At 37.2% G+C, this 26201-nt stretch overlaps 1 protein-coding gene across 5 annotated transcripts in view; it reads right to left on the bottom strand.

The window, feature by feature from the left end:
* LOC145295835 (filamin-C-like) overlaps positions 1-26201 on the bottom strand; it is a 300005-nt gene that overhangs the window by 64403 nt on the left and 209401 nt on the right. For all 5 annotated transcript variants that reach the window (XM_080141544.1, XM_080141545.1, XM_080141543.1 and 2 more), the window contains 2 exons: positions 13313-13414; positions 7898-8083 (listed from right to left, as the gene is read on the bottom strand). In XM_080141544.1, the coding sequence (XP_079997670.1) occupies positions 7898-8083; positions 13313-13414 (288 nt within the window). The remainder of the gene's footprint in view (positions 1-7897; positions 8084-13312; positions 13415-26201) is intronic.

The raw sequence follows: 26201 nt of genomic DNA, 5'->3' as shown, positions 1-26201 counted from the left end.
TTTGACCTTTACTCCTGATCTGAAATGGAACACGTACATCAAGTCTGTTGCCAAGGTCGCTGAAAAGATGGTGGGATCCTTCTACCGCTCCAGAAGATATCTCACAACTGATGCAATTCTCTATCTATATAAAAGCCAAGTACGGCCAAGGATGGAATACTGTTGCCATATCTGGACAGGAGCTGCCAAAAACAGCCTATCATGCCTTGACAGAGTACAAAATAGTCTTCGTGGTTTAGTGGGGGGTGCCCTTTTCTCTACCCTGCAACCCCTCTCCCACAGAAGAGACGTTGCGAGCCTATCCTTGTTTTATCGTTATTTTCATGGAAGGTGCTCGTCTAAACTCCAATCTCTGGTCCCCCCTCGCCAATCTTTCACGAAAAACACCCGTCTAGCTGAATCCACTGTGAAAAATTTCCCCCACTCTATATCTGTGCCTAAATCAAAACGCGGATTCAATGAACAATGCTTCTTTCTTAGAACTGCACGCCTGTGGAACTCTGTTCCGTCTGTCTGCTTCCCTCCGGACTACAATTTGGATGTCTTCAAGTCTAATGTTAACGAATTCCTAATGAACCGCCCCCCTAATTAAACACTTCATCAAATCTCCTCACTAACGTAATGTACTTGCAATAACCCTTATCCCTGAGTGGCTTCCGGGCCTTGATAAGTGGTGATCACTGTGTAAAAAAAAAAAAAAAAAAAAACTAAGAAATTAGTAATCGCACAGGGAATAGCAGGAATGCAATCGTATTTTGTTTTATTTAGAAATGATTCCTTTTCCGTTTGATGAAAACTGGTTCTGTCGACCATCTACTCCTATTGCTCTTGAGATTTATATACAACTGACCAACTGGTCAGTTGTGTACAAATCTCAAGAGCAATAGGAGACTTCTAATATATCTGAAGTAACACAATGTTCAACGAGTGTGATAGAAGATGCGTCGTACAACTGATGCTATCTACCAATCTAAATTATGAAAACAAGACTATTGCCAGTACCCTCAAAATGCAAATCCAGACGATTAAGCACTTGAAGGCACAGCTCAACGAATTTCCGGCTACAGTCATGGTCTTTGGTGTAGTTTCAAGTGAGAACAACATTATGACACACATATTTGAAGTCGGCTTAAAAGTCAACACCAAAATGCACTTGGATGTGCTGAAGAGTGTAATGATCCCCTAATGCAATCAGGTTGCCGCTGACAGATTTTTATGCGGCAGCAGGGCTCGGCGCTGGCCCATAAGTCCAAAGGCTTGGCTTCAGAAGGAGTGCAACGACTTTGTACATTCTCTTACTAGCCCAACTCCCTCTACGACCTGAATCCGTTGGACAACTTTGCTTGATCATACATCGACAACATCGCCAACATCACCTCGTACAATACCAAAACAGCTTAATCCTTACCAGCCTGCGAGTATTCGTCGAACTTCTACCGGCGTTTGTGGAAAATGCATGCTCCAAGTTTTGGATCCGTGTCGAGACGGTGATTGAGGCTGAAGTCGACTAACCAAGTTACCTGAGCCGATTTTTACAATAATGTTTGAAATAAAACTGTAGCGTTGTGTTATTTAGGGCGACAAATTTATCGCTCCACCCTATAAAAACGTTCGGTCTGAGATAAAATATAACAACCTCGTTACACAAGTTAAAAAGTTTAAATTACAAATTGTTGTAATACATTGTCAGTAAAGAAAACCTAAGCTGAGGCAATTGATATAACAAGGTGTTGCTTCATTTTATTTTTCTCTTCTTTTTGTATGAATCTGAAGTCCTAGAACACTTCTGAGAACATATATCTGAATTATGTGATTATATCGTGTAATACAAGAGCTACAGGCACTTGTAAATATCCAATTAGAGTCAATCCAAAAATCTGCCGTTTTCTCGTTGCCAAGCAAAAAAAAAAAAAAAACTGTTTAAATATATTAAGACCATGAAACAACTTTTCCAAAATTGCTTCATAGAAAATATAAAAGGGTGAAATACAACCAACCAAATCAACAGTATGTTGTTGGGATAAGAACGATGCTTGGATGTGCCATTGTTTTTTTTAATAAAGTGTTGAATTTAATTAAAAAAAACAACTTACAGGGACCTTATTTTTACATGGTAGTCACAACTTATCAAGGCCCGGAAGCCACTCGATAAAGTGTAGTGAATGTACAGTAATCAATAGCATAATATCGTAAGTAATCGTTAGTAATAGAGATTTGATAAAGTGTCTTACTTAAGGGGCGGTTTATCAGGAATTTGTTTATGTTGGACTTGAAGACATCCAAGTTGTAGTAAGGTGGGAAACAGGCAAACGGAAGAGGGTTATACAGGCGTGTACTTCTTAGAAACTTTGTTCATGGAATCTATGTTTTGATTTAGGCACAGATAAAGAGTGGGGAAATTATTGACAGTTGTTTCAGCTAGACGGACGTTTTTGATGATAGATTGGAGAGAGGGAGACCAGCGATTGGAGCTCAGGCGAGCACTTGCCATGAAAATAACGATATAACAAAGACAGGCTCGTAACGTCTCTTCTGTGGGAGATATGTCGCAGGGCAGAGAAAAGGGAATCCCCCATTAAGCCACGAAGTCTATTTTGTACTCTGTCAAGACAGGATAGATTGTTTTTAGCAGCTCATGCATGGAAGTGGTAGAATTGTTCCATGCTTGGACGTTTTTTTTTGTTTTTTTTACACAGTGGTCACCACTTATCAAGGCCCGGAAACCACTCAGGGATAATGTATTGACAGTACATTACGTTAGTGTGGAGATTTGATGACGTGTTTACTTAAGGGGCGGTTCATAAGGAATTTGTTAACGTTGGACTTGAGCACATCCAAGTTGTAGTCCGGAGGGAAGCAGACAGACGGAACAGTGTTCCACAGGCGTGCAGTTCTAAGAAAGAAGCTTAGTTCATGGAATACACGTTTTGATTTAGGCACAAATAAAGAGTGGGGGAAATTTTTCACAGTGGATTCGGCTAGACGGGGTTTTTTGTGAAAGATTGGCGAGGGGAGACCAGAGATTGGAGTTCAGACGAGCACTTGCCATAGAAATAACGATAAAACAAGGATAGGCCCTCAACGTCTCTTCTGTGGGAGAGAAGTTGCAAGGTAGAGAAAAGGGCATCCCCCACTAAGCCACGAAGTCTATTTTGTACGCTCTCAAGCAGGATAGGCTGTTTTTAGCAGCTCCTGCCAAGATATGGCAACAGTATTCCATCCTTGGACGTACTTGGCTTTTATATAGATAGAGAATTGCATCAGTAGTGAGATATCTTCTGGAGCGGTAGAAGGATCCCACCATCTTTTCAGCGACCTTGGCAACAGACTTGATGTACGTGTTCCATTTCAGATCAGGAGTAAAGGTCAACCCCAGAAGCTTGTCAAAACACGGGGCCTCTTCCAGACGAGATCCATCCATCACAATTGATGCCAGATGGGGATGAGAGCGTTTATTATGTAAGGATAGGAGTTTGGTTTTAGATGCATTAAAGGTAACCAGCCACGTCTTCCCCCACTGAACCACGCCTTCGAGATCAGAGGAGAGAGAACCAGAGAAAACTTTGTCATTTACAGCCTTTGATGTGTTGCCGAAGATGGTCGTCTCATCAGCATAGATGCCAACGAATGATTTTAGTATGAGTTTAGGGAGGTCATTGATGTATATCAGAAAGAGAGTTGGGCTTAGGATTGACCCCTGAGGGACTCCAGCATTAATACTGCAGGCCTCTGATTTTGTCCATCTACCACTACTATTATGAGCCTATCGGAGAGAAATGATTTAATGATTGAGAAAACATTTCCAGTTATACCGTAGCTGGAAATCTTGTGAAGTAGACCCTTATGCCATATCTTGTCGAAGGCTTTTGATATGTCAAGAGCAATAGCCCTATAAAGGAAGCCTTTGTCAAGAGATTCACTAATCTTATGAGATATAATCGTCAGCACATCTGCGGTAGATCTTGCAGAGCGGAAACCATATTGCATGTCACTAAGAAGGTTGTTTCTGCTGAGGTGGTTGACTATTTCTCTATTCAATATGGATTTCAGCAACTTACTCATAACACACAAGATACTTATTTGTCTGTACTGAGAGGGAGATGACTTATCACCTGAATTCTTAAATACAGGGAACACTTATGAGGTCTTCCAGGGAGTCGGAAAGCACTTCTCCTCAAGGCAGCGCTTAAACAGTTATGTAAGTACGGGAGCAAGTTCTGGTTGAAGCTTTTTAAACACTATAATTGGGATGGCGTCAGGGCCAGTTGCTTTACTGAAATCACGGTTCTTGATTAGCTTGGCGACCTCATGCACGGATATTTGTATGTTCCTAGCGCGTTCTGGGTTATAGGAGGAAATATGGGGAGTTGATGGGCTTCGTCGCATAGGGTAGAATTAGCTGCAAAGTTCTTTGCAAATAGTTTGGCCTTGTCTGATGCTGACGAGATGACCTCTGGTCCATTGATAATCGTTGGGATAGAACGAACATTTTTGTTCAGGATCCTATTTGTTATTTGCCAAAATTGGTGGGAACCAAGCTGCTGATCAGCCACCTTGGATTTAACAGACTGGCCATATAGCTCTCTTGCATTTTTTATTACTCTTTTACAGTGGTTGCTTGCAGTCTTGAAAGTAGCTTTAGTCTAAGTGCATCTATTACGTTGGTAGCTATGGAAAAAATGATTTCTGTGCGCGATTGCAGCAGCACATTCTGGGGAGAGTCATGGCTGGCTGTTAGGTTTTTGTTGGAATTTTTTGGATGGTATGAATTGGTCTATGCCTACAATTAACCATTCGGTCCGATCTGATACTATAGAGGGCACTACCTTTTTAAACATGAAGTGCAGAGGTAAAGCAGATATAAATGTACGGAAGCTATCCCAGTCAGCCATAGACTATCGGTATACAGTACGGTGGAGGGGTACGTCTGGGGACTTATTACATTTCATTTTTATCTTATCTGATACAACGGAGTGGTCGAAGGATCCTAGAGAAGAATGGACGGAACATGAACATAGCTCAAGGGAAGTTGAGAGAAAAACGTCTAGGAGGATTGCATATTGACCGCGTGTATCGGACACACGTGTGGGTTCGCGAACAAAATAAGTGAGGTCATAAGCAATGGCAAAATCATGACAGAACCTCCCCTCATCGTCTGCTTTATTTTAATGAGTCAGCAATTCGAGGTTATGGACGTTGAAGCCGCCACAGATGTGGATGTTAGCCGAGGGATGTGCAGATAGGATGTGGTCTATTTTCTCAGATATGTTCTTATAGATAGTAACTCCGCTGTTGTGGGGCCGATAGAGGGCAAATATAAATGCAGTGGTGTTAGCAATGCAACTCGGAAGCACATCTATGGTAAGTTAGGATCTTCTCTAGAGATACCCCTGCCACACGGGAAGCCCTCTTTAATGTAGGCACATATTCCATGCCCATGGCGATCTTGGGGGTCAGATTAAGCTGTTAAATTAGAGTGTCCGTTAATTATGAACTCATCTAGAGAAGTGGTCGGCCCTATTCCAGTTTCGCTTATAAATAATATGTTTGGTTTCGTCTCCTGTAATTGTGTTTCAACCTTGGAAGTTGCTGGAGAAGGAGACCTGGTAGTATGGGTCTACGTTGGAAGATGGGGTTCTAGGTTTATTCGAGTTTTTTTCTGGAGATATTTCATGTTGAGGTTTTAGGATTTGTGGAAACAGGTCGGCATATTTGGTTAGAGCACAGGGAAAGTATAAGAGAATTTTTTTGTGGCACATGAAAAGGTAAAGCCGTAACAATTACCCACTAGTATGGCATCGAGAGGCCTCACCAGAGACTACTGCATGGTCCAGATCCACTCAGCAAATACAGCAGTCCCAGTACTTTGCGCCTGCTAATAGGACAGCCTCCTTTGTGGTTAATCCAAGGTTCGGGTCCCTTACTATCAGGCAGATAGCGTCAGCCCAGACGAAACGTTTTTCTTTTAGCACCCTTACTAGTGACATGGCCACAAGGATAGACATAGAGACAGAAAAATTTCCGACATCTCAGACTACTGTTCACCAAGTACTACCGACCTTTAAGCGGCGTTTTCTGCACCCTTTGTCATAAAAATCACTCATTGAATGAGGACTGATGGACAAAAGAAGGAGAAGCGAGAGTTACTGGAGCTGCAGATAACACATCCACTGTATTATCTACTCTCCATTAAAAAAGGGGGGGGAATGCGTGAAAGTGACTTGTTTATATCTAAGTAGTAAGTCCGGTGCTAAGTTATCTATTCAGGGCAGTTTTGGTGATAATCTCCCCTCCCATATTAAGTAGTGGAAGTTTGTCGTTATCTATCTCAAGTTTGAATAATGGAGCTTCACCTTTATAATTAAAATCCAATAATTTACTTTTATCAATTTGTAAAGTTGACTTAATATTAATTTACATTCGAGTTTAGATAATTATTCAAGGTTTTAATTTAGGAGGTTCGTTTTCATAGGTGACTTTTTCTTTGCTAATGTTACTGCATTATATTTCGAATATCATAAAAAAAGACTAACTATATTAGATGGTTTGATTGGCTAGCCAGGAAGCAAGCATTTTCAATATAGGCAAGCTTGCAGTAATAGTATATATTAGGTATATTACTTAAATAAATTCCTAACTTTATCTACTCTAATCGAGAACACTAATTCCCGGCATTTTGTTTTGTTTTTATCGCTAGTTTCCTTTGTACAATGTGGGGGGGTTACGAATAAGACATATATATTAATAAAACAAGAAAAACAAGTTTAAACAAGGTAATATAAAAAACATTTAGGATGAATTTTAAAAATACTTAACGTCCGTTTGCCATAATGCTTCAGCGTCTTTTTGCCAACTGGCATGTTGTGTCTTTCTAGAGCGTAAGAAGATTTCTATTTCCGGATAAATTGTGCACGTGTTTCTATCTATTTATAGAATAAAAGTCGTTACGTTCAGATGTGTAAATATTAAAATTACATATTTTTTGTGTTTTATATAGATAGAGAATTGCATCAGCAGTGAGATATCTTCTAGAGCAGTAGAAGGATCCTACCATTTTTCCAGCTACCTTGCCAACAGACTTGATGTACGTGTTACATTTCAGATCAGGAGTAATGGTAAATCCCAGAAGCTTGTCAAAACATGGATCCTCCCCAAGACGAGAGCCATCCATTTTCAATTGATGCCAAACCTGTTTTTTCCAGATTTTACAACATTTCAATTTCTACGGAGCGTTTATTGCCAAATACAATTATTTCCTGAAATATTTCTGTAACAAATTCTTATTTTATTATCAATCCCATTGCATCAAGTTATATATGGCAAATTTATATTTTATTGGCGTATACCTTTTAAATAAACAATTTATAAATGCTTCATTCTATTTAACATATGTGCCAATATTGCTCGCAATCACCACATGGGATATTAGAACATCAGAAATCCTGAACATTCTCACAACTTCTGAGATTGGTGATTCAAAAGCATTAAACCAGAAGAGTTAATAATATTACAATCTTAAGTAGGAATAATACAGTATAGAAATAATACAGTATAGAAATAATACAGTATAGAAATAATACAGTATAGGAATAATACAGTATAGAAATAATACAGTATAGAAATAATACAGTATAGAAATAATACAGTATAGGAATAATACAGTATAGAAATAATACAGTATAGAAATAATACAGTATAGAAATAATACAGTATAGGAATAATACAGTATAGAAATAATACAGTATAGAAATAATACAGTACAGAAATAATACAGTATAGAAATAATACAGTATAGAAATAATACAGTATAGAAATAATACAGTATAGGAATAATACAGTATAGAAATAATACAGTATAGAAATAATACAGTATAAGAATAATACAGTATAGACTTACCCTTCCCGGCTTTTCTTCCGTCTATGATAAATTCAGCAGGTATCAAAGCCCGGGATTTGACTGATCCCTGGCCAGTAACCACCACTTTACTGCTGTTCACCTCTCCAACAGGTCCAGGACAATAACCCAACAAGGGGGATATATTAAGTGAAAGATCACACCAATACAGATGGATATAATGATCGCCTGGGTAGGGGTTGATCATTTATAAGTTGAATAAAAAGAAAGAAAAAGCAAATAATTTGTTTTAAAATATGATTGACGGATAATCACTTTTTGGCGTATTTAGTACCGAAACTTAATATATTTTTGAGACGCTTATATTAGCCAGAAATATATTTTTTACCCAAAAATGTTGAGGGTGGGTTCGAAAGTATTCGCTGATATTACATAAAAAGGAGGCAATGAATCTGGATTGATTCTAGATTGGAGCAGTCGATGCTATGTCACACGTATGAATCACGACCACAATGAATATCTTTGTTATGTGTGATGGGGTTAAATGGTAATAAGAACGAAGGAAAACAGGACTTTTAGGAACGAATATTCACATATATTACAGGTAAAAGCAGGTTGAGCAATATCGGTCCTCAACGGTAGAGCGTTTGCTTACGACCTCCTTGGCCGAGTACGAATCTCCGTACTTGGAACCGGAAGTGACGTCACCACAGAAAGTGACGTAATGTGATAGTGCAGCAATCACATGGAGGGGTGTCTCACCCCCCAAGCTTTTTGTTCGTAAAAGCTGTCAGTACGTCTTTCTTTTAGGGTTTACAATCAATGGCTCGCTAAACTTTCTCTTACGGAACGAACGCCGTAGTTCAGTTGTTGGTTGAGTAGGATCAAGATAAAAAGTTTCGAAGACAGTGTCTATCGGCCCCCCTTCCACTGGTGGACTGTTGCTGGTTTCAACTGATTAGCATCTTCTTAGTGTGTTCTTATGACATTTGTGGGTATATGCTGGTCCTTGGATGATATTTACCATGCCACCGACTCTCTTAGTAATTGTACCCACCTCCAAAAATGAGGTGTTGTTTTTATAACATTAGAAAACACTCTTTTACCTGATCTGAAACATTTACTGGGTACACAAGTGGTCACTAGTGGCGTTGACTGTTTGGGTAAGAGCGTGTAAAAAACGGATCTCACTTTCCGCGCAAACATCGTTTTTTCAGGTGAGATTGCCGTTGGTGTGTTCGGTTGGGTTTAATCCTAATCGTCTAGACTTTGTATAAGTGATTTATCTGTTGGCGTCCCTTGAGCCTTCTTTAGTGCTCTTCTCAATGGTATCAGCCTAGATAGGCTATTCGCATAGTTAATTTGTTTCGGGGAGAAGTAATTCTTAGGTTGATTTGGTTTGGGGAATTCTTTTGGCACGGTTTTTTTAGCTTCAGGCTTTGCAGTTTCAGTTTTTCTGCCTCCTTTGACAGATTCTGTTGAAGTGGGAAGAGTGTTTTCTTTTGGTTAGAAACTTGCTATAGTATTTGTACATTGTCCTAGTCCTTGCGAGAGTACTTCTGGAAATTCCATTTTTAACTCGCCCTTCAGTTGTTGTGCCTCCGTAGACGAGTCTTAAATCCTACGACAGAATTTATTCATAGGTTTGTCCCACAATTCGAAGCACTTCATCCAGTCAGTACCGAAGAGATTTTCGGATTTTCTATGTACATACACTTTCACTTTTTTAGTAACACTATTTAAGGTCTCTTAAATTCTACTTTATCGGATGTCACAGCTCGAGATGGTTGTTTTCCTTAGACTTTTCCACGTCTTAAAGTTAATGATTGACAGGTCTGATCCGGAATCCAATTGTAGTTGCACAGTTGTATTTGTAATGTTAACTGTGACATATATGCGCCGATTGTCATCCGAATCCAAGTCGCATCTCATCCGTCGGACGCTGTTCTTGACCTTGTTCTTCCTGCACTGGTCGTCCTTCTTGCCACATTCGTTGCAGTACTTATCTTTGTAAAAACATTGACTCGACCAGTGTTCCCGCCGCAGTGATAGTATGGGCTTGTAGGGGAACCAGGTCTTGTGACAGGGTGGTACTTCTTAGGGGTAACCTGAGTTTTTTTACTTCCAGCTTTGCTTTTTAGTAGTGAGTATTTTTCCGTCTGAAGGTCGTCCTTCTAATGAATGTTGGGCCTGACTCCTCGACGTCTCGAGTTGTTGCTTACACAGAATACCCGTTGACAATCCTCGGCCAATTTCTGATGGGTGAGGATTAGTTATCTCTCAAGTCTAGAGAACACGTTGTCTAATCTCAACGTTTTTGAATTAGACTAAATGCTGCGCAAAAATTAAACACTTAAAGTAATCGGCCGATAAGTCAGATAGAGTGAAGTCATCGCAGTGTTTATTTACCACAGACGCGAAGGTTAGGTAATCATTGTCGTCACTTTTTTGCAGGTTAAAGTACTTCCATCTTCTATGAAAGAGCGTAGAATTCGGGCTGAACAGTTCGGATAAAAGTTTGACCGCGTCTTCCTGTGGAGAATATAATCCACATGCATGTTATGTTTTGGTCCCTAATTTCCTCAAAAGTAGATGTACTCTCTTAGCGTTGATCCACTTTTAACAATCCGCGGTGAATAGGTCCTCATATTTCCGATAGAAAGCGTCAAACGTCCCATCCAACTCTGGTTGGTAGTTGAACGTTTCTATAGCATTCCATATTGTACTTTGGGAAAAAGCAAAACTGTCGTCCCTGTATTCCGTTCGATCGAATGTTTTAAAAATAGCTCTTCTTGTTTCTGTTATTGAAGTAGCATTCTCTCCTCCAACGCTTGGTGCCTCTCTTGAAATAGTAACTGGAGTTGTTTATAACGTTTTTTTAAATTTTCCTCGGCCTTCTGCTTCCGGTCCATCTGGCCTTGATTAGCTATATTAATATTGTTTTAACCTCATAAATCTTATAATACATTTTACAAACGCACGAAAAATAATTTATTTCCGTTTTTGACTAGAGAAGAGAGCTTAAACAATAATAAAAAGAACAGAGAAAATGTTCTTTCCTTTTGTGTGTTCGTATGAGGAGGGAGCAATGTATCCCTTACTTCTTGGTAAACACCTTAGAGATAACCCAATGAGGGTTAACATCTTTTTTACTTGAGAAACAAAAAAACAAAAAATGTACTGTGATACACTACAGTTCCAAAAGAATAAAAATAATTGTGAAATTGTCTGGAAGTTCATCCAAATGTATGTTTTTATGTGGGGGGGGGAGTTGTCCTTACGAGGAAGAAAAAAAAACTTTTTCACTTTAGTACCGACAGTTAAAAATTTCAGAAAATTCCCCTCAATGAGAAAAAGTATTTTTTGGTCTAAGTAAAACGAAAAGGCGGGGAAAAATTTTCTCTCCCGTTTACATATTGCATAAATTTAGAAGCAAAAAACAAAGGCAAAAAAAAACTTTTCACTTTTTTCCAAATTTGCATAAGAATAAACCGTAGATGTATATAAGTTACAATTAGAAAGTGTTCTCGCGGTTAAATTTGGTCAACATTTTTCTTTTTTTATTTCTTCTATCAATAGGCAACTAAATTAACTTTTATGGCCTTAACAAAAATGCGTTTAGAAGACATATTTTAAATTTAAATATAGAGACAAAAAGATTAACTTACAATTTAATTGATAACTTTGCAATGTGTTTGTTTCTGTTTTTTTTTTGTTGTTGTTGTTTTTAGAATTTTGTTTTTAGAACGTAATTGCCAGCTGAATTCTTAGCATGTAAATCCGAAGTTCTTTTAAGTCAAATTCATTTCCTTTTTTTTTTTAGAGTTACCCCGTGTGAAAGTCGAATCCGACGTCGCCCGTTTTATGGGGCTAAGTAGTAATAAGAACGAAAGAAGACTTTAGAAACGAATATGTATTCACATATATTACAGGCAAAACCAGATTGAGCAATACCATTCCTCAACGGTAGGGTGTTTCCATACGACCTCCTTGGCCGCGTGCCAATCTCTAATTGCGGGCATCGGTACTCGATACTGGAAGTGACGTCACCAGAGGGAGGTTCGTCATTAGTCACATAGAGGGGAGGCTCACACATTATGTAGTAGGAGGGAGATGTTGTCCATGATTCAATGAAAATCAACATCATTGCATACAATTATCCTCGTTAAAATCGGTGAAATCACCTATTTGTAATCAAATCAATTGATAGCCGGCTCTAGTTGTAAACCCCCAGCAATATACGGGCAGGAGATTTCACATAAGTCCCTTCATTGGCTTCGCACTTAAGACAATCTTGCTTTTATAAATCTATATATAAATAACAACGATTAAAATGCAAAAGTAAAGTAGCATGCTTCAATTGTGCTCTAAAGAGAAGAATTCATTTTGAACGCGTCCCCGCTTATAAAATAATCTACATTTGATGTTATAGGCTGTTCTTTGCTACGTGTAAGGTAATAAAGTTTTTCAAATGCATTTGTGGTGTTGGGTTGTATAAAAGTGTCAATTTGAGTAAAAATCGGATGTAATCTGAATTTTCGACGGTCGATTTTCGAACATTCTCGGAAACATCAAGAAACTTCGTGTGAAATTTCAAAAATAGTTGATCCAGCCGTTTAAAACGTCATGGGGAACGAACTCATCCCCCCACATCCCCAGACAATGTTTATTTTAAATAATATTAAGATATATATAAATATATATATATATATATATATATATGTATATATATAACTAATTCATTTATTCACATAAATTTAATATACGAAAGTATAGATTTATGCGTAAACTTAAAGTATTTACTTCAAAAGTGCTCAATACGTAGGTAGAGCTAGTTAGTAATTTATAAAATATATATGGCGATTAAGCTACACTGAATATTCTGCGTTTCATCCAACTATAGGATTCGTCAGGCTTATGCGCATAAGCCTGACGAATCCTATAGTAGCTTAATCGCCATATATATTTTATAAATTGCTACATATATATATATATATATATATATATATATATATATAGATAGATAGATAGATAGATAGATAGATAAATGAGAACCATCCTGGATACTTATAAGGAATTGACAGCAAAAGGATTTCTAAGTTCTATGTAGTCATCTCAGAGAATTGAGGGAGAATTATACGTGAGCACCACGAACCGACAAAACAGTTTTCGAATTAAAAAAAAAACTATTAGTTCTGGTGTTTTTAGAGTATATTTCAACTTTGTTTATTTCTTGAAAGACAATGTAACTCTATCTTTACTATTTTCATGATTAGCATGGCCTCTTAATTTATATTTGTATGGAGCGTTCATCAAAGTTGATCATTTTAAGAACTGGCTCAATCTTTACCGTGAATAATCTGACATTGACTCTATAATAAGTGAAATAATCCGGGTCCATGTCGATTATAAATAAGCGATCCATACAAAAGTTAATTACCAAAGAATCTAACTTACCTTCTTTTAGTGCAGTAAAAATAACACTAATTTTGTTCTCTTCCGAATGAACTGTGACTGGTATTCTTCCGTTTGGTCCGAGCACAGTGGCAGTAAATTTCCCTGAGATGACAGAAAACTGGCGAATTATGAAATGTTTTAAAATATATATGAATACATAATCAGACGTAGCTCTATAGACTATTCAGTCAGATTGAAGGAAAGGAAATATATATATATATATGTGTGTGTGTGTGTGTGTGTGTGTGTGTGTGTGTGTGTGTGTGTGTGTGTGAGAGAACAAGTAGTTAATAACATATGTAATATAAAGAAAGAAATTTACGTGCGGAGTGTGAACCTATAGACCACGTCAGGCAAAATAAAAAATTAAACACACTATGAATTTAGTCACAGTAGAATTTTTAAGAGCCCGTTGTTCTATCATTGTTGCTAAGCGACGACATAGAAAAAAGGCTTTACCGATGATAGATAAATAAAAATAACGGTTTCGATTATCGATTATCGGTAATTATAGGGGATATTCTCGGGCAAAACTTTACTAAGCTCACTCCCAGACTTACACACTGAAGTTCTTTAAATTTTAAAGAAAATCTGCTCAGCAGGTAATCATAGAGATTTATACTGCTATGCAATTTTAATATTAGAATGCTAATATTTTTTATCCTATTATGTGAAAATTTACAAGCTTACTGAAGAATATAATAGTTTTCTATGGTTAAAATGTTCTTACAATTGTTTAAAAAAACTATATTATCAAAATGGCCAAATTGGCCTACATTTGTATGTATAATATCCCGCGGGCCTGTTTCAGTTTCGCTGCGTTGGCTGTCTCCCTAGGAATATATATATATATATATATATATATATATATATATATATATATATATATATATATATATATATATATAATATAAAGCTGAATATGTGTGTGTGTGTGTGTCTGTGTCTGGTCACGAATAGGCTCCTATATGGTTGATTATTTTTAAAAATTGATTACATATAGTAATAAAAGATTTATGGGTATGTTTGATCTGGCAGAACGGTGGTTCATTAAAATTGTTGAGTCTGCGTTCGCGCCTGGTCCACAAAGTATGGAAACAAAAAAATAAAAAATTAAAAAAAAACGTTTACAAGTGTTTTTGATATAGATGTGCATAAGAACACTTTGATAAGTATGTTTTCACTTAAATAGGGATGGTATAATAAAAGTTTGGGATGGAAATATGGCAAAACCTTAAATAAAGTATATTTCGATAATTATGTTTCAGTTTGAAGAAATATGGTAACATAAAATTCTGGGGTGTTCGTTCGCGCTTGACCTTTTTTTTATTACATTTTCACCCCAAACAAGGCACATTGCCACTTTGGTGTAGGGGGCCACTATCAGGGGAAACATCTACTGGGGTACTATGTAGGAATTTGGGCAGCGATATGTTGGTTCACGTTGCACGTGAACTTATGCATGTCAGTACAGTTGGGGAAGCAGTGACCTGGAATGGAATTCCAAAGTCTAGCAGTTCTGGGGAAGAAACTACTGGAGTAGAAAGATCTTTTACATCTAGGGATCTCTACAGTGTGGGGGTGGGATTTTGCAGAGCATTCACCATTATAATACTTGTAGAACAGGCAGAGGGATGCAACGTTTCGAGGATATGACAGTGGCTGAAGCTTAGATGCCAGTTTAGGGCCTATCAGGTTTGCGACTCTCTTTTGAAACCTGTCAAGGAGCGAGAGACTAGTAGCCGATGCACCGGCCCAAATATGACAGCAATACTCCATACATGGGCGAATAGTGGCCTTATAGAGGTACAGGATACTTTCGGGTGTTAGAAGTTTTCTAGCACGGTAGAGAGAACCCACCTTCCTCGCAGCGGCCCTGGCAATGCCCTCGATAAAATTGTTCCAACTCATGTTTCCTGTGAACGTTAGGTCAAGGAGCTTGAGAGACGTACTCTCAGATAAAGAGTCGCTGGCCATTGCTATAGGTGGTAGAGAAGGTTTCTTGTAATTATTGAATGAAACCAGTTTTGTCTTGGCGGCATTGAACCTTACCATCCATTTTTGTCTCCATTCCACTACTGATTGGAGGTCATCCTCTAGTGTTTCTGCCATTACTTTGGATATATGTTCATTTGTTTTCCTGTCGTGCCTGCTATAGAGTGTGGTGTCATCAGCATATATACCCATCTCAGAGGCAATTTTGACGGGGAGGTCATTTATAAATATCAGGAACAGCAGAGGTCAAAGGATAGATCCCTGGTGCACTCCCGCATTTATATCATATTGTTTAGATGTACGACCGTCGAGGACAACCTGGATTTTTCTCTTATCTAAGAAGGATTTAATTATGTTAAGTATTCTACCAGTGATACCGTAAGATCTAATCTTCCCGAGGAGACCCTCATGCCATACCCTGTCAAAAGCCTTAGATATATCTAGAGCTACCGCTCTGCCCTCTCCCGATTTGTCCAGTGAATGGTATATGCGTTCAGAGATTACAGTGAGGATGTCTGCCGTGGAACGGGCCTGTCTAAATCCATATTGTTGGTTGGTCAGAAGTTTAGCATCTGTAAGGTGCTGGACTAGAGGATGGTTTATTAAGGTCTCAAATATTTTGGCAAAAAGTGGGAGGAGGCTAATAGGGCGATAATTTAATGGGTCAGTTCTTTCGCCAGAATTCTTGAATACTGGTACCACAGAAGCAGTTTTCGAACAGCCCGGAAAGCAAGATTCATTAAGGCATTTGTTGTAGAGTTTGGAGAGAACTGGAGCTACTTGGGCTGAGCACTTTTTTAATAGCACAGCTGGGATGAGGTCGGGTCCACATGCTTTGGAAGTGTCAAGGTTTTTTTATGATTGCATGCACCTGAGCAGGGGTGATTATCAGATCGTCTAGCGTGGCGTCTGTCCGCATAGGAAATTGAGATAGGGGGTGTTTAGAGGGTCCAGTTTGGAGTTTGAGGCAAACCGACTGGCAAACATGTTAGCCTTCTCGGTTGCTGAGCAAAAGAACCTCGTGATTGTTGGTTAGTGGGGGAATTGTTGATTGCCCATTATTTACTACACTGTTGTTGATTTTCCAGAAGTCACGAGTTCCTAGTTTTTGTGCTTCGATGCGTTTTTTAGTGGTTTCCGTAAATTCCCTCTAAGCTGTCGCTATTTCTTTCTTAACGTTACTTCTAGCTTCTATGTACGTCTGTCTGTTTGAACTGTACTTATGTCGGTTAAACCTGCGGAATGCATGCTGCCTTTCAGCAATGGCAGTTGCGCAAGTCGAAGTAAACCATTGGGGAGGGTGGGGCTTGCTATAGAATTCCACATGAGGACATGCGCTTCGATTGCAGTTTTGAACCAGTCAGTGGTCTCGGTTGCACACTGTTCAGCAGGAAGAGAAAAAATATTTCCCCATGGGGCGTCTCTGATAAGATCTCTGATGGCTTCCCAGTCAGCCTTTTTATAATATCTCGTTGTTTTGAGCACTGGCTCTTCAGTTTTGGGTCTAGAATTTACGGCAATTTCAAGAATTATCACCGCATGATCAGCGTTCCCAAGTGGGTTGTCGGCTTTCGTTACACAATCATCAGGAACTGTGGTCAAAAACAGATCTAATAGTGATGCGTGTTGTTCTTCCTGATCAGGGAAGCGGGTTGGAAAAGTAACAATTTGCGATAGGGAGTGAGATACAGAGGAGCTAAGAGTTGCGCTTCCTGCTGCATCTGTGTAAGAAGAGAATCCAAGCCAGTTTTTGTGATGGACATTTAAGTCGCCAAATACATGTACTTGGGCGCTAGTGTCGAAGGAGAGTGTTGTGTCTATGCTGTCAGATACTTTGTTTATTATGGGGCAGTCTTGGGTCGAGGAAGAGCGGTAGAGAAAGTAAAAGTAGCTAATGTTGTGTTGCATGATTAGTCTAAAGCACATAAAGGCTGGATCATCCGTTTATAGGTGTGTTTCTCTACTCAAGGGAAGGGTATTACGAATGTAAACTCCAAGTCCGTGCATATGTCTGTCAGAGTCCTTACGGCAGAGTGGGAGATATCCAGGCATGTTAAAGTAGTTAGAGGGGATGGAGGAGTGTAGGTTACTCTCACTTAGTGCAAGATATCCGGGGTATTTGTTAGAAGAAATGCTTCAACATCAGATAAATTAGTTCTAATCCCACGGATATTTGTGAATGCAAGCCTCAAGGGAGGAGGCAAGTTGCATTTGTTTGACCCTAAGCCTGGTTTAAGCTTATTTTTAGATTGTACTGTCATCATGTTTTTTAACGAGTTTCAGTTTGGTTAGGGGAAGCCGAACAGGGGGTTATGCAGAATATCGCACATGCATCACAAGTAGACCATCAGCTGACCCTCCATCAACTAGGACTGTGGCCTCAGGAAAGCCCACCGAGGATGAGTGCAGGGTCCCTTTCCATGCGCGCCATGGCACTGAAAACATCCCGATATTATACAACTGTTGATGGAGCAGCCGCTCTAAGCGCAACCAAAGAGTTAGGGTTCCTGTACTACCAGTCGGAAACAGCAGCCAGCAACTGTCAATCCGGTACCCTCAACCCATCAGAGGAAGATCAACCCAATCTAATTGCTCAGGCATATGTGGTACTCAAGCATCCTCAAGTGCCCAGCTTTAGGGGTGGGGTGTGTCGGGAAATGGAAATATGTGACAAAGTTTAACAAGGTTTTTTTTTAATATAGATCCACAGAATATTATCATAAGTGTTTCAGTGTTAGCAGGTATGGTATAATAAATTATGGGGATTATCTATTTTATTTTTACTTTCATCATGTTTTGCTTTGGTTTTGAAACCTCCAAATTCGAAGCTATCTCTTTACAACCCTTCCTTTTCATAACCTATCATACTTTCATAAATCAGAGTCCATTTTCAGTTGGCTGTTTTTGAACCCAGTCAACGATGAGTACTTTTGCTGGTGTATATATATATATATATATATATATATATATATATATATATATATATATATATATATACCCTAACAAAAGTACTCGTCGTATATATATATATATATATATATATATATATATACACAGAGAGAGAGAGAGATTTATATATATATGTACATATATATATATGTATATACACATAATATAAAAATTACAATTAAATTTACCAAAATGATCCAAGATGGAAAAATTAAAGTATATTATAAATATAAAAAAGTGATATTTATAAACTTATCTCAGCCAGATGTAAAAGCTCGATAAAACCAAATAGGAAATAGAGCTTTTAATATGAGCAAACAGTTAATAAAATATGATAAAAAACACTTTGAAATGAGTCAAAAACATATTTAATCTGAAAAGGAAACACTAGATAAATGGATAGTCCTTAATCCACGGAGTTTCGAAAAACACTTTCCTTCTAATCAGAGGGTTGGAATTAGGAAAATGCGGGAGTGGATTTTGCATGCATAAGTATTTCATGAAACAACAAGTAAATCAAAGATCTTACTTGAAAACAAAAAAAGTGAAGCAGAGGGAATATGGTGAAGAAAAGGTCATTACACATGAATGGATAGTCTGGTGGAAGATAAAAAATCCAGTGACGGTAAAATCCAAATGTAAAACTTCAAGAAAGATAAAACAATTTCCATTAGTACAAGTAAAATCCAAGGAAATCCCAAAGAAGATGGTCCATAATAATCCAAATGCAGAAATCCATGGAATAATTCATAAAAATGTGTACAAAGAAAAAAGAAAAGATTCCAATAATATTAATAAAAGAAAAATAAGATATGCTTTTCACTCTACTTCCGAGATATAAATATAAGGGAACAGAAAGAGGAGAGAGAAAAAAAGGAGAAAAAATTATGATAAAGTTAAATATAAAATATAAAATGAAGGGAAACAAAAGTAAAAATGACCCAGACAGGAAATGTTAAAGTCGCGAAAAAATATATACGACAAAATAATATAGGTCAACTGAAATGTACAGGCCATCACTTTAGCAAATGTCAGCAAGGGGTGTTAGACGACACTTAATGAAAAATAAATAAATAAATAAATGAATAGAAAATACAAATAAATAATAAATAAGGAATAAATAAATAAAAAATAATAAAAATATAAAATATAAAATATAAAATATAAAATAAAAAAAATAAAATAAAAATTATTTAAGGAGAGGACGGCCGGTATCTGCAAATTCAGGAAAAAGCAAGAAAAAAAATAAAAAATAAGTAAATGCATATAGTAAAATATAAGTAAATATACATGCAATATATGAAATTGTGGGTAGATTGATATATTAGATAGATAGGAAAGTTTACAGAATAAAGCAGAAAATGCAGATAAATAACCGGCGATGCAAAGAAAAGATAAAGAATAAAAATAAAAGATTATTAAATTATAAAGTATTAAGAAGTATGTAGAAAAACAATAAACTTAAAGCCCAAAATGTTTATATCTATGTAAAGGGTAAAAGTAATAACTATGTAATTTCAAAATTGCCATAATTAAATTTGAACTTACGTTTACAGAAATAAATAAGTTCCTTTTTAAAATTTATTATATTGTTACTTTGAGGGAAGAAATTATAGTTATAGCTTCGGTTGTGCAGAGCCGACAGGACTTAGAGCCTGGAGTATGAGACTTAATTTTTTTTTATGATAGTCCATTTGATTGAGAAGCGGGTATTGTTAGAGTTAACTTTTTTAATTAAAGTGGTTAGAGGAGTTCCTTGGTTATTATTAGAATTATGGTTGTTAAAAGAAGAAATGTGGTTTGATATTCTTTTCTTAATTAATGTTGAAGTAGCGCCGATATATGTATGTACTTTATTTAAAGCTCGAGGTCTGGTATTAATATTAATTTGCTGATTTGTATTATTTAAATAGTTTGAATTTTGTTCATAGTGTTCAACAAATGGTTGGACAATGTATGTATGAGGACTATTTTGGAGGAGATAATGAGTGGTGTTAGTGTTAGGATGGCTGTTAGGAGATATATTATTATTATTATTATTATTACTATTATTATTATTATTATTATTATTATTATTATTACTAGTTGTATGATTGTAGATGTTAGGGCTTCTCGAGTGGTGCATTGGATTAGTAACTATATCAGATGGATGATGGGAAGAAGAATAACTTGAAGACGAAATATTAGTGTCTGTTATGGGAGGATTGCGTGGGAGCTCAGTAATAATGCAAGAATATATAACATCTTTATGGATGCAATCATTATTGAGTGGGCAAAGATGTGTGTTATTACAATTACAGTTAGTTTTGGGTTTAATTGGGTAAGGGAATTTTTAGGCTGATTTAATTATTTTGTTATTAGATGTTAAGATTCTTTGTGCTAAATTAGGCATTGTTGAATATGAAATCCTAATTGAATTTTCATTGAAAATAGAACTATATCTGTGTGGGTATTTGAAAGAGTTTTGTATAATGTTGATGAATTCTTTAGGTATATTTGTTTTGGCATTAAGGCTAAATGGAAGATTAAACCAAATAGTTTTCTTTCTCCTGATGCGACTAGGTGGGTTAGAGGCATTACGATTAGTATTTTGGTTTGGATTATAAATGTAGACTGGTTCATTGTTATTGATAACGGCAGATCTTGTTAATTGAACTGGTTTCTTACGAATCATATTGTGTGTGATTACAGATTTAAGGCGGCCTGCAGGAGGAGCATAATTGTTGTATTTAATATTTTCCTTGTGTCCTGAGTTCCATAAGGCGTCATTGAAGAAAGTAGCATTTTTATTAAAAGTTTTTTTATCAGTAGAAAGAGCAGAAATTCTTCTAGAGACAGATGGTACTATAGATTTTCGGGGGGGGGGCCTTCAGATGTCATTTAACAATTGTCGATGATAAAGTTTATGTTATTTCCATTACGAATCAGATTTAATTTTTACATAATGTTTCTATTAAACAATGTAAAGAAAAATGTAAATAGCAACGATTACTGACTCGAGAACAAAAAGAAAAGGAGAAAAAAAGTTTCCTGCATTAGCGAGGCGCGATTGTATTACGCCAGGAGAAAAATAAGTTGTACAAAAAAAGAAAGAAACATGTTAATCAAGTAGAGCATGGCGAAAGTGACGTTCGGGGGATAGAAATAACGATATTCAAACGTAAGGGGACATGTGAATGAAATGAGGTCAATGTTATAGTATCGGGACGATGATTTCATCTCTCTCTGTTTCTTTCTCTTTCTCTCTCTCTCTCTATATATATATATATATGTTTCTGTCTCTTTCTCTATTTCTCATACTGATCATCTATCTATCTATCTCTATCTCTCTCTGTGCGTGTGTTAAATTTGTGAATTACGTTCGGATTTTCGAAATAACGACATTAAAACGTAACAGAAAGCATGAGTGTAATGAGGTTAATAGTTTAGCACCGTTCCTATGTATATATATATATATATATATATATATATATATATATATATATATATATATATATATATATATATATGCCTATCTCTTTCTCATTCTATCAGTCTATTTATCTTTCTCTGTCTATCTCTTGCTCTTTCGCTGCCTCTTTCTTTCTCTCTGTTTCTATGTATAACTCTCTTTGTGTGTGTGCGCGTGTATGTGCGCGTGTGCGTGTGGGTGTATGTCTAACTTTATGTGCTTGTGTAGAGAAAAAGAAAAACACAATTGGTTTGTTTTACGTTAAAACGAACGCAGGGTAAATAGTGTGCGAACATTTTTTCTGTGTGCGATTATTTACGAACAGTCGTATTCCGGAATATATGATTAGTTTACTCCCAGCCAATGAGATTTACCGACTCTTCGTAAGGAAGTAATGATTATTTTTCTAACGGAGAAAGAAAGATACTTGTGTCGGATGGGGGTCGGTAGGAGGTCCTTTTGAATAGAGAGGAAAATACGAACTACTACCTCTGTATGTCTTGTGGATAGTGGTCATTGCGCCATTCTGATGGACTGAAGGATTTTACTATAACGAAGAAATATGTATGAAACAGCGGTCAACTGTTACATAAGATGGTGGATAATTGTTCAGACATATTCAATTTCTATGTGATATCTGTTATTGCAAACCTACGGTAATTTGCCCCAAAGGGAAATTTCTGCAACCAATATATTACATATATGATAAATGAAACTATAATTATTATTTGAAATAACTTTCACTCAATTTACTTTCATACAATTTACAATTAACTGTTATACAATTCATGTATTCAATATATTTCGAAATGCTGTAAATAAGTTTCCAAATGTTTTTATGGACATTTACAATTGTCGTAGAATGTTGAAAATTTAATATATCATTATATATATATATATATATACACACACACATATATATAAATTATGTGTATATATATATATATATATATATATATATATATATAATACAAAGTTGCTCAGTCGTTTTATAAGATGTATATCTTATGAGATGACTGACCAGGTTTTATGATTTCATGTTCAAATTAACAGTTACAACAGGAATGTGAATACACCCTTCTAAAGCATGATTGTGTCAGATTGTGGATTTCACAAACACAATCTAGACGTGATGACACTTTAGAAGAACGATATGCAGTAAGATAATGATTTAAACTTACTAAATGCCACAAAAATATACGGAGTGATTCTTACTGGTTTTGTACCACCTTGCATGAATCTAGCATCAATGTTGAGTGACATAAGAGATTCAAGAAAGGCAGAGAGTATATAAAGAATGATGAGACGTATGTGAAAAGTAAAGAAAATCAGAGGTATGTGAGAACTAAAGAAAGAAAGAGTTGATTTGCTAAATAAATAATTACATTAGTAAAGACCGTCTCGTGTTTATAGAATCAATTAGTGCACATTATGATGTCAGAGTGTGAAATGTGAACACAATTGTTCGCAAGGACCTGAAAATTCGACAGATTGGCGCAAAGTTCGTCTTAGGAGTGCTCCATTTTTGTCTAGGTATTGTTCTTGTGACTTTTGCTTATGTGTGAAACTCATGGATAAGTATATAGGCTTTTGTTATGACAATTGACGTCATGAGCGAGGTTGTGACAAGGGTCATTGACAGGCCTTAACAAAAGGACTTTCTTTGAAGTCTTACAGAATTTTTTTGGAACAGTACAACAGGTGTATTGCAGAAGAAATTATTCCGAAGGGGATTGCTGTTCCATGCGTGTTTTATCATTACAATGCCCATAAGAAAAATGTCTGGAAATTTAGCGAAATCACCTCGTAATTATGATATATGTTGTTTTCATATGTGTTAAAAACATACGAATTTAGGAAGAATGTTCGTTATATTGTATGATACTTGAAGAAGTATTTAGATAGATATGTCTCACTTGAGCTGCGTAATACAATTCGAATCGCAAGTTATGTAAACTTATATGAATGGTGTGATCCAATGTGGGTGTTTTCGTAATTGATAGAACATGAATGATGCAAGAAAGGATATTAAATTATTACTGGTATTTTCCGGTATTATTAGATTGCCCGTTTTGTCGCAAATAACAAAGGACAGTTTTATGATTTTAGAAAAACTATCTTGTATTGTGCCAAATACATCAATCAGAATGAATTTGCGTTACCCTTAAGTCTTTGAACTATTCTTATCAAATTGACTTAACAGGGATGAGGGTTATTGCGTGTAAAGTAATCAATGAGATAGTATTGTAGTAATCATAAGTATTGGGGGTTTTGATTGAGTGTCTTACTTAAGGGGGCGGTTTGTCAGGAGTTTGTTTATGTTGGACTTGAATACGACAAGATGTAGTCAGGTGGGAAACAAGCGGCAGCGAGTTCCACTGGCGAGCAGTTCTAAGAAAGAAGCTTTGCTCATGGAATCTTCCTTTGGATTTAGGCACAGATAAAGAGTGGGGAAATTATTGACAGTTGTTTCAGCCAGACGGGTGTTTCTCGTGAAAGATTGGCGAGGGGGGACGATGGATTGGAGCTCAGACGAGCACTTGCCATGGAAATGACGATAAACAAAGACGGGCTCGCAACGTCTCTTCTGTGGGAGAGAGGTTAGAGGGAAGAGAAAAGGGCATCCCCCACTAAGCCACGAAGACTATTTTTTACTCTGTCTAGGCCGGATACGCTGTTTTTAGCAGCTCCTGCCCAGATGTGGAAGCAGTACTCACCCCTTAGACGTACTTGGCTTTTATACAGATAGAGAATTGCATCAGTAGTGAGATATCTTCTGGAGCGGTAGAAGGATCCCACCATTTTCTCAGCGTCCCTGGAAGCAGATTTGATGTACGTGTTCCATTTCAGATCAGGAGTAAAGGTCAAACCCAGAAGCTTGTCAAAACATCGAGCCTCCCCAAGACGAGAGCTATCCATTTCAATTGATGCTAGATGTGGATCAGAGCGTTGATGATGTAAAGATAGAAGCTTGGTGTTGGATGCATTAAAAGTGAATAGCCACCTCTTCCCCCATTGTACCACGCGCTCAAGATCAGAGGAGAGAGAATTAGAGAGAACTTTGTCATTTACAGCCTTTGATGTGTTGCCGTAGAGTGTCGTGTCATCGCCATAGATGTCAACGAATGATTTAAGTATGTGTTTTGGGAGATCATTGAGGTAGATAAGGAAGAGGGCTGGGGGACTCCAGCATTAATACTGTGGGCCTCTGATTTCGGCCCATCAATCAGTACTCTTATGAACCTATCAGAGAGAAATGATTTAATGATTGGGAAAACATTCCCAGTAATACCGTAGCTGGAAATCTTGTGAAGTAGGCCTTTATGTCATACCTTATCGAAGGCCTTCGATATGTCAAGAATAATTGCCCTGGAAAGGAAACCTTTGTCAAGAGATTCACTAATCCTATGTGATATAAGCGTTAGCACATCTGCTATAGATCTTGCAGAGCGGAAACCATATTGTGTGTTACTAAGAAGGTTGTTTCTGTTCAGGTGATTGACTATTTCTTTATTTAAAATGGATTCCAACAACTTACTCATGACTCACAGGAGACTTTTTGGTCTGTACTGAGAGGGAGATTACTTTTCACCCGAATTCTTAAATACAGGACATACTGATGAGGTTTTCCAGAGTGTTGGAAAGCACTTCTACTTAAGGCAACGCTTAAACAGTTTTGTAAGTATGACGGCAAGTTCTGGTTGGAGCTTTTTCAGCACTATAACGGGAATGCCGTCAGGGTCAGTCGCTTTACTGGAATCAAGGTTATTGATTAGCTTGGCGACCTCACGCACAGATATCTGTATGTTGCATAGCGTGTTGTCTGTTATAGGAGGAAATACATGGCCATTGTCGCTTAGGGTAGAATTAGCTGCAAAGGTCTTGGCAAATAGTCCGGTCCGTTGATGATAGTTGGGATAGAACGCACGCTTCTGTTCAAGATCCTGTTAGCAATTTGCCAGAACTCGTTGGTACCAATCCGCTGCTCATCTACCTTGGATTTAACAGACTGAGCATATAGCTCTCTTGAATGTTTTATTATTCTTTTACAGTGGTTGCTGGCAGTCCGGAAAGCAGCTTTAGTCTCAGTACATCTATTATGTTGGTAGCTACTGAAAAAGTGATTTCTGTTCGCGATGGCAGCAGCACATTCAGGGGAGAACCATGGCTGGCTGTTAGGGTTTTGTTGGAATTTTTTTAGATCGTATGAATCGGTCTATGCCTACAATTAAAGTCTGATACTATAGAGGGCACATCCTTTTTAAACCTGGAATGCAGAGGTAGGTCAGATTTGAATGTACGGAAAGTATCCCAGTCAGCCATAAAGTATCAATATACAGTACGGTGGAGAGGTAAGTGTTGCATATTGGTTACATGTCATGACTAAAGTAAGAGTCTTATTAAAAGAGTGTGTTAGAGTCTTATTAGAGTGTTTGTCTTGAGAGAGTCTTATTATAAGTGATGCTGTATCTTAGTGAGAGATGTGTTGTAAGA

This window comes from Euprymna scolopes, chromosome 16 (assembly GCF_053919585.1).
Source record: "Euprymna scolopes isolate OS-2025 chromosome 16, ASM5391958v1, whole genome shotgun sequence".
In the NCBI taxonomy this organism is placed as follows: domain Eukaryota; kingdom Metazoa; phylum Mollusca; class Cephalopoda; order Sepiida; family Sepiolidae; genus Euprymna; species Euprymna scolopes.
The sequence above is the reverse complement of the archived record's forward strand: the minus strand, read 5'-3'. Positions and strand labels throughout refer to the sequence as shown.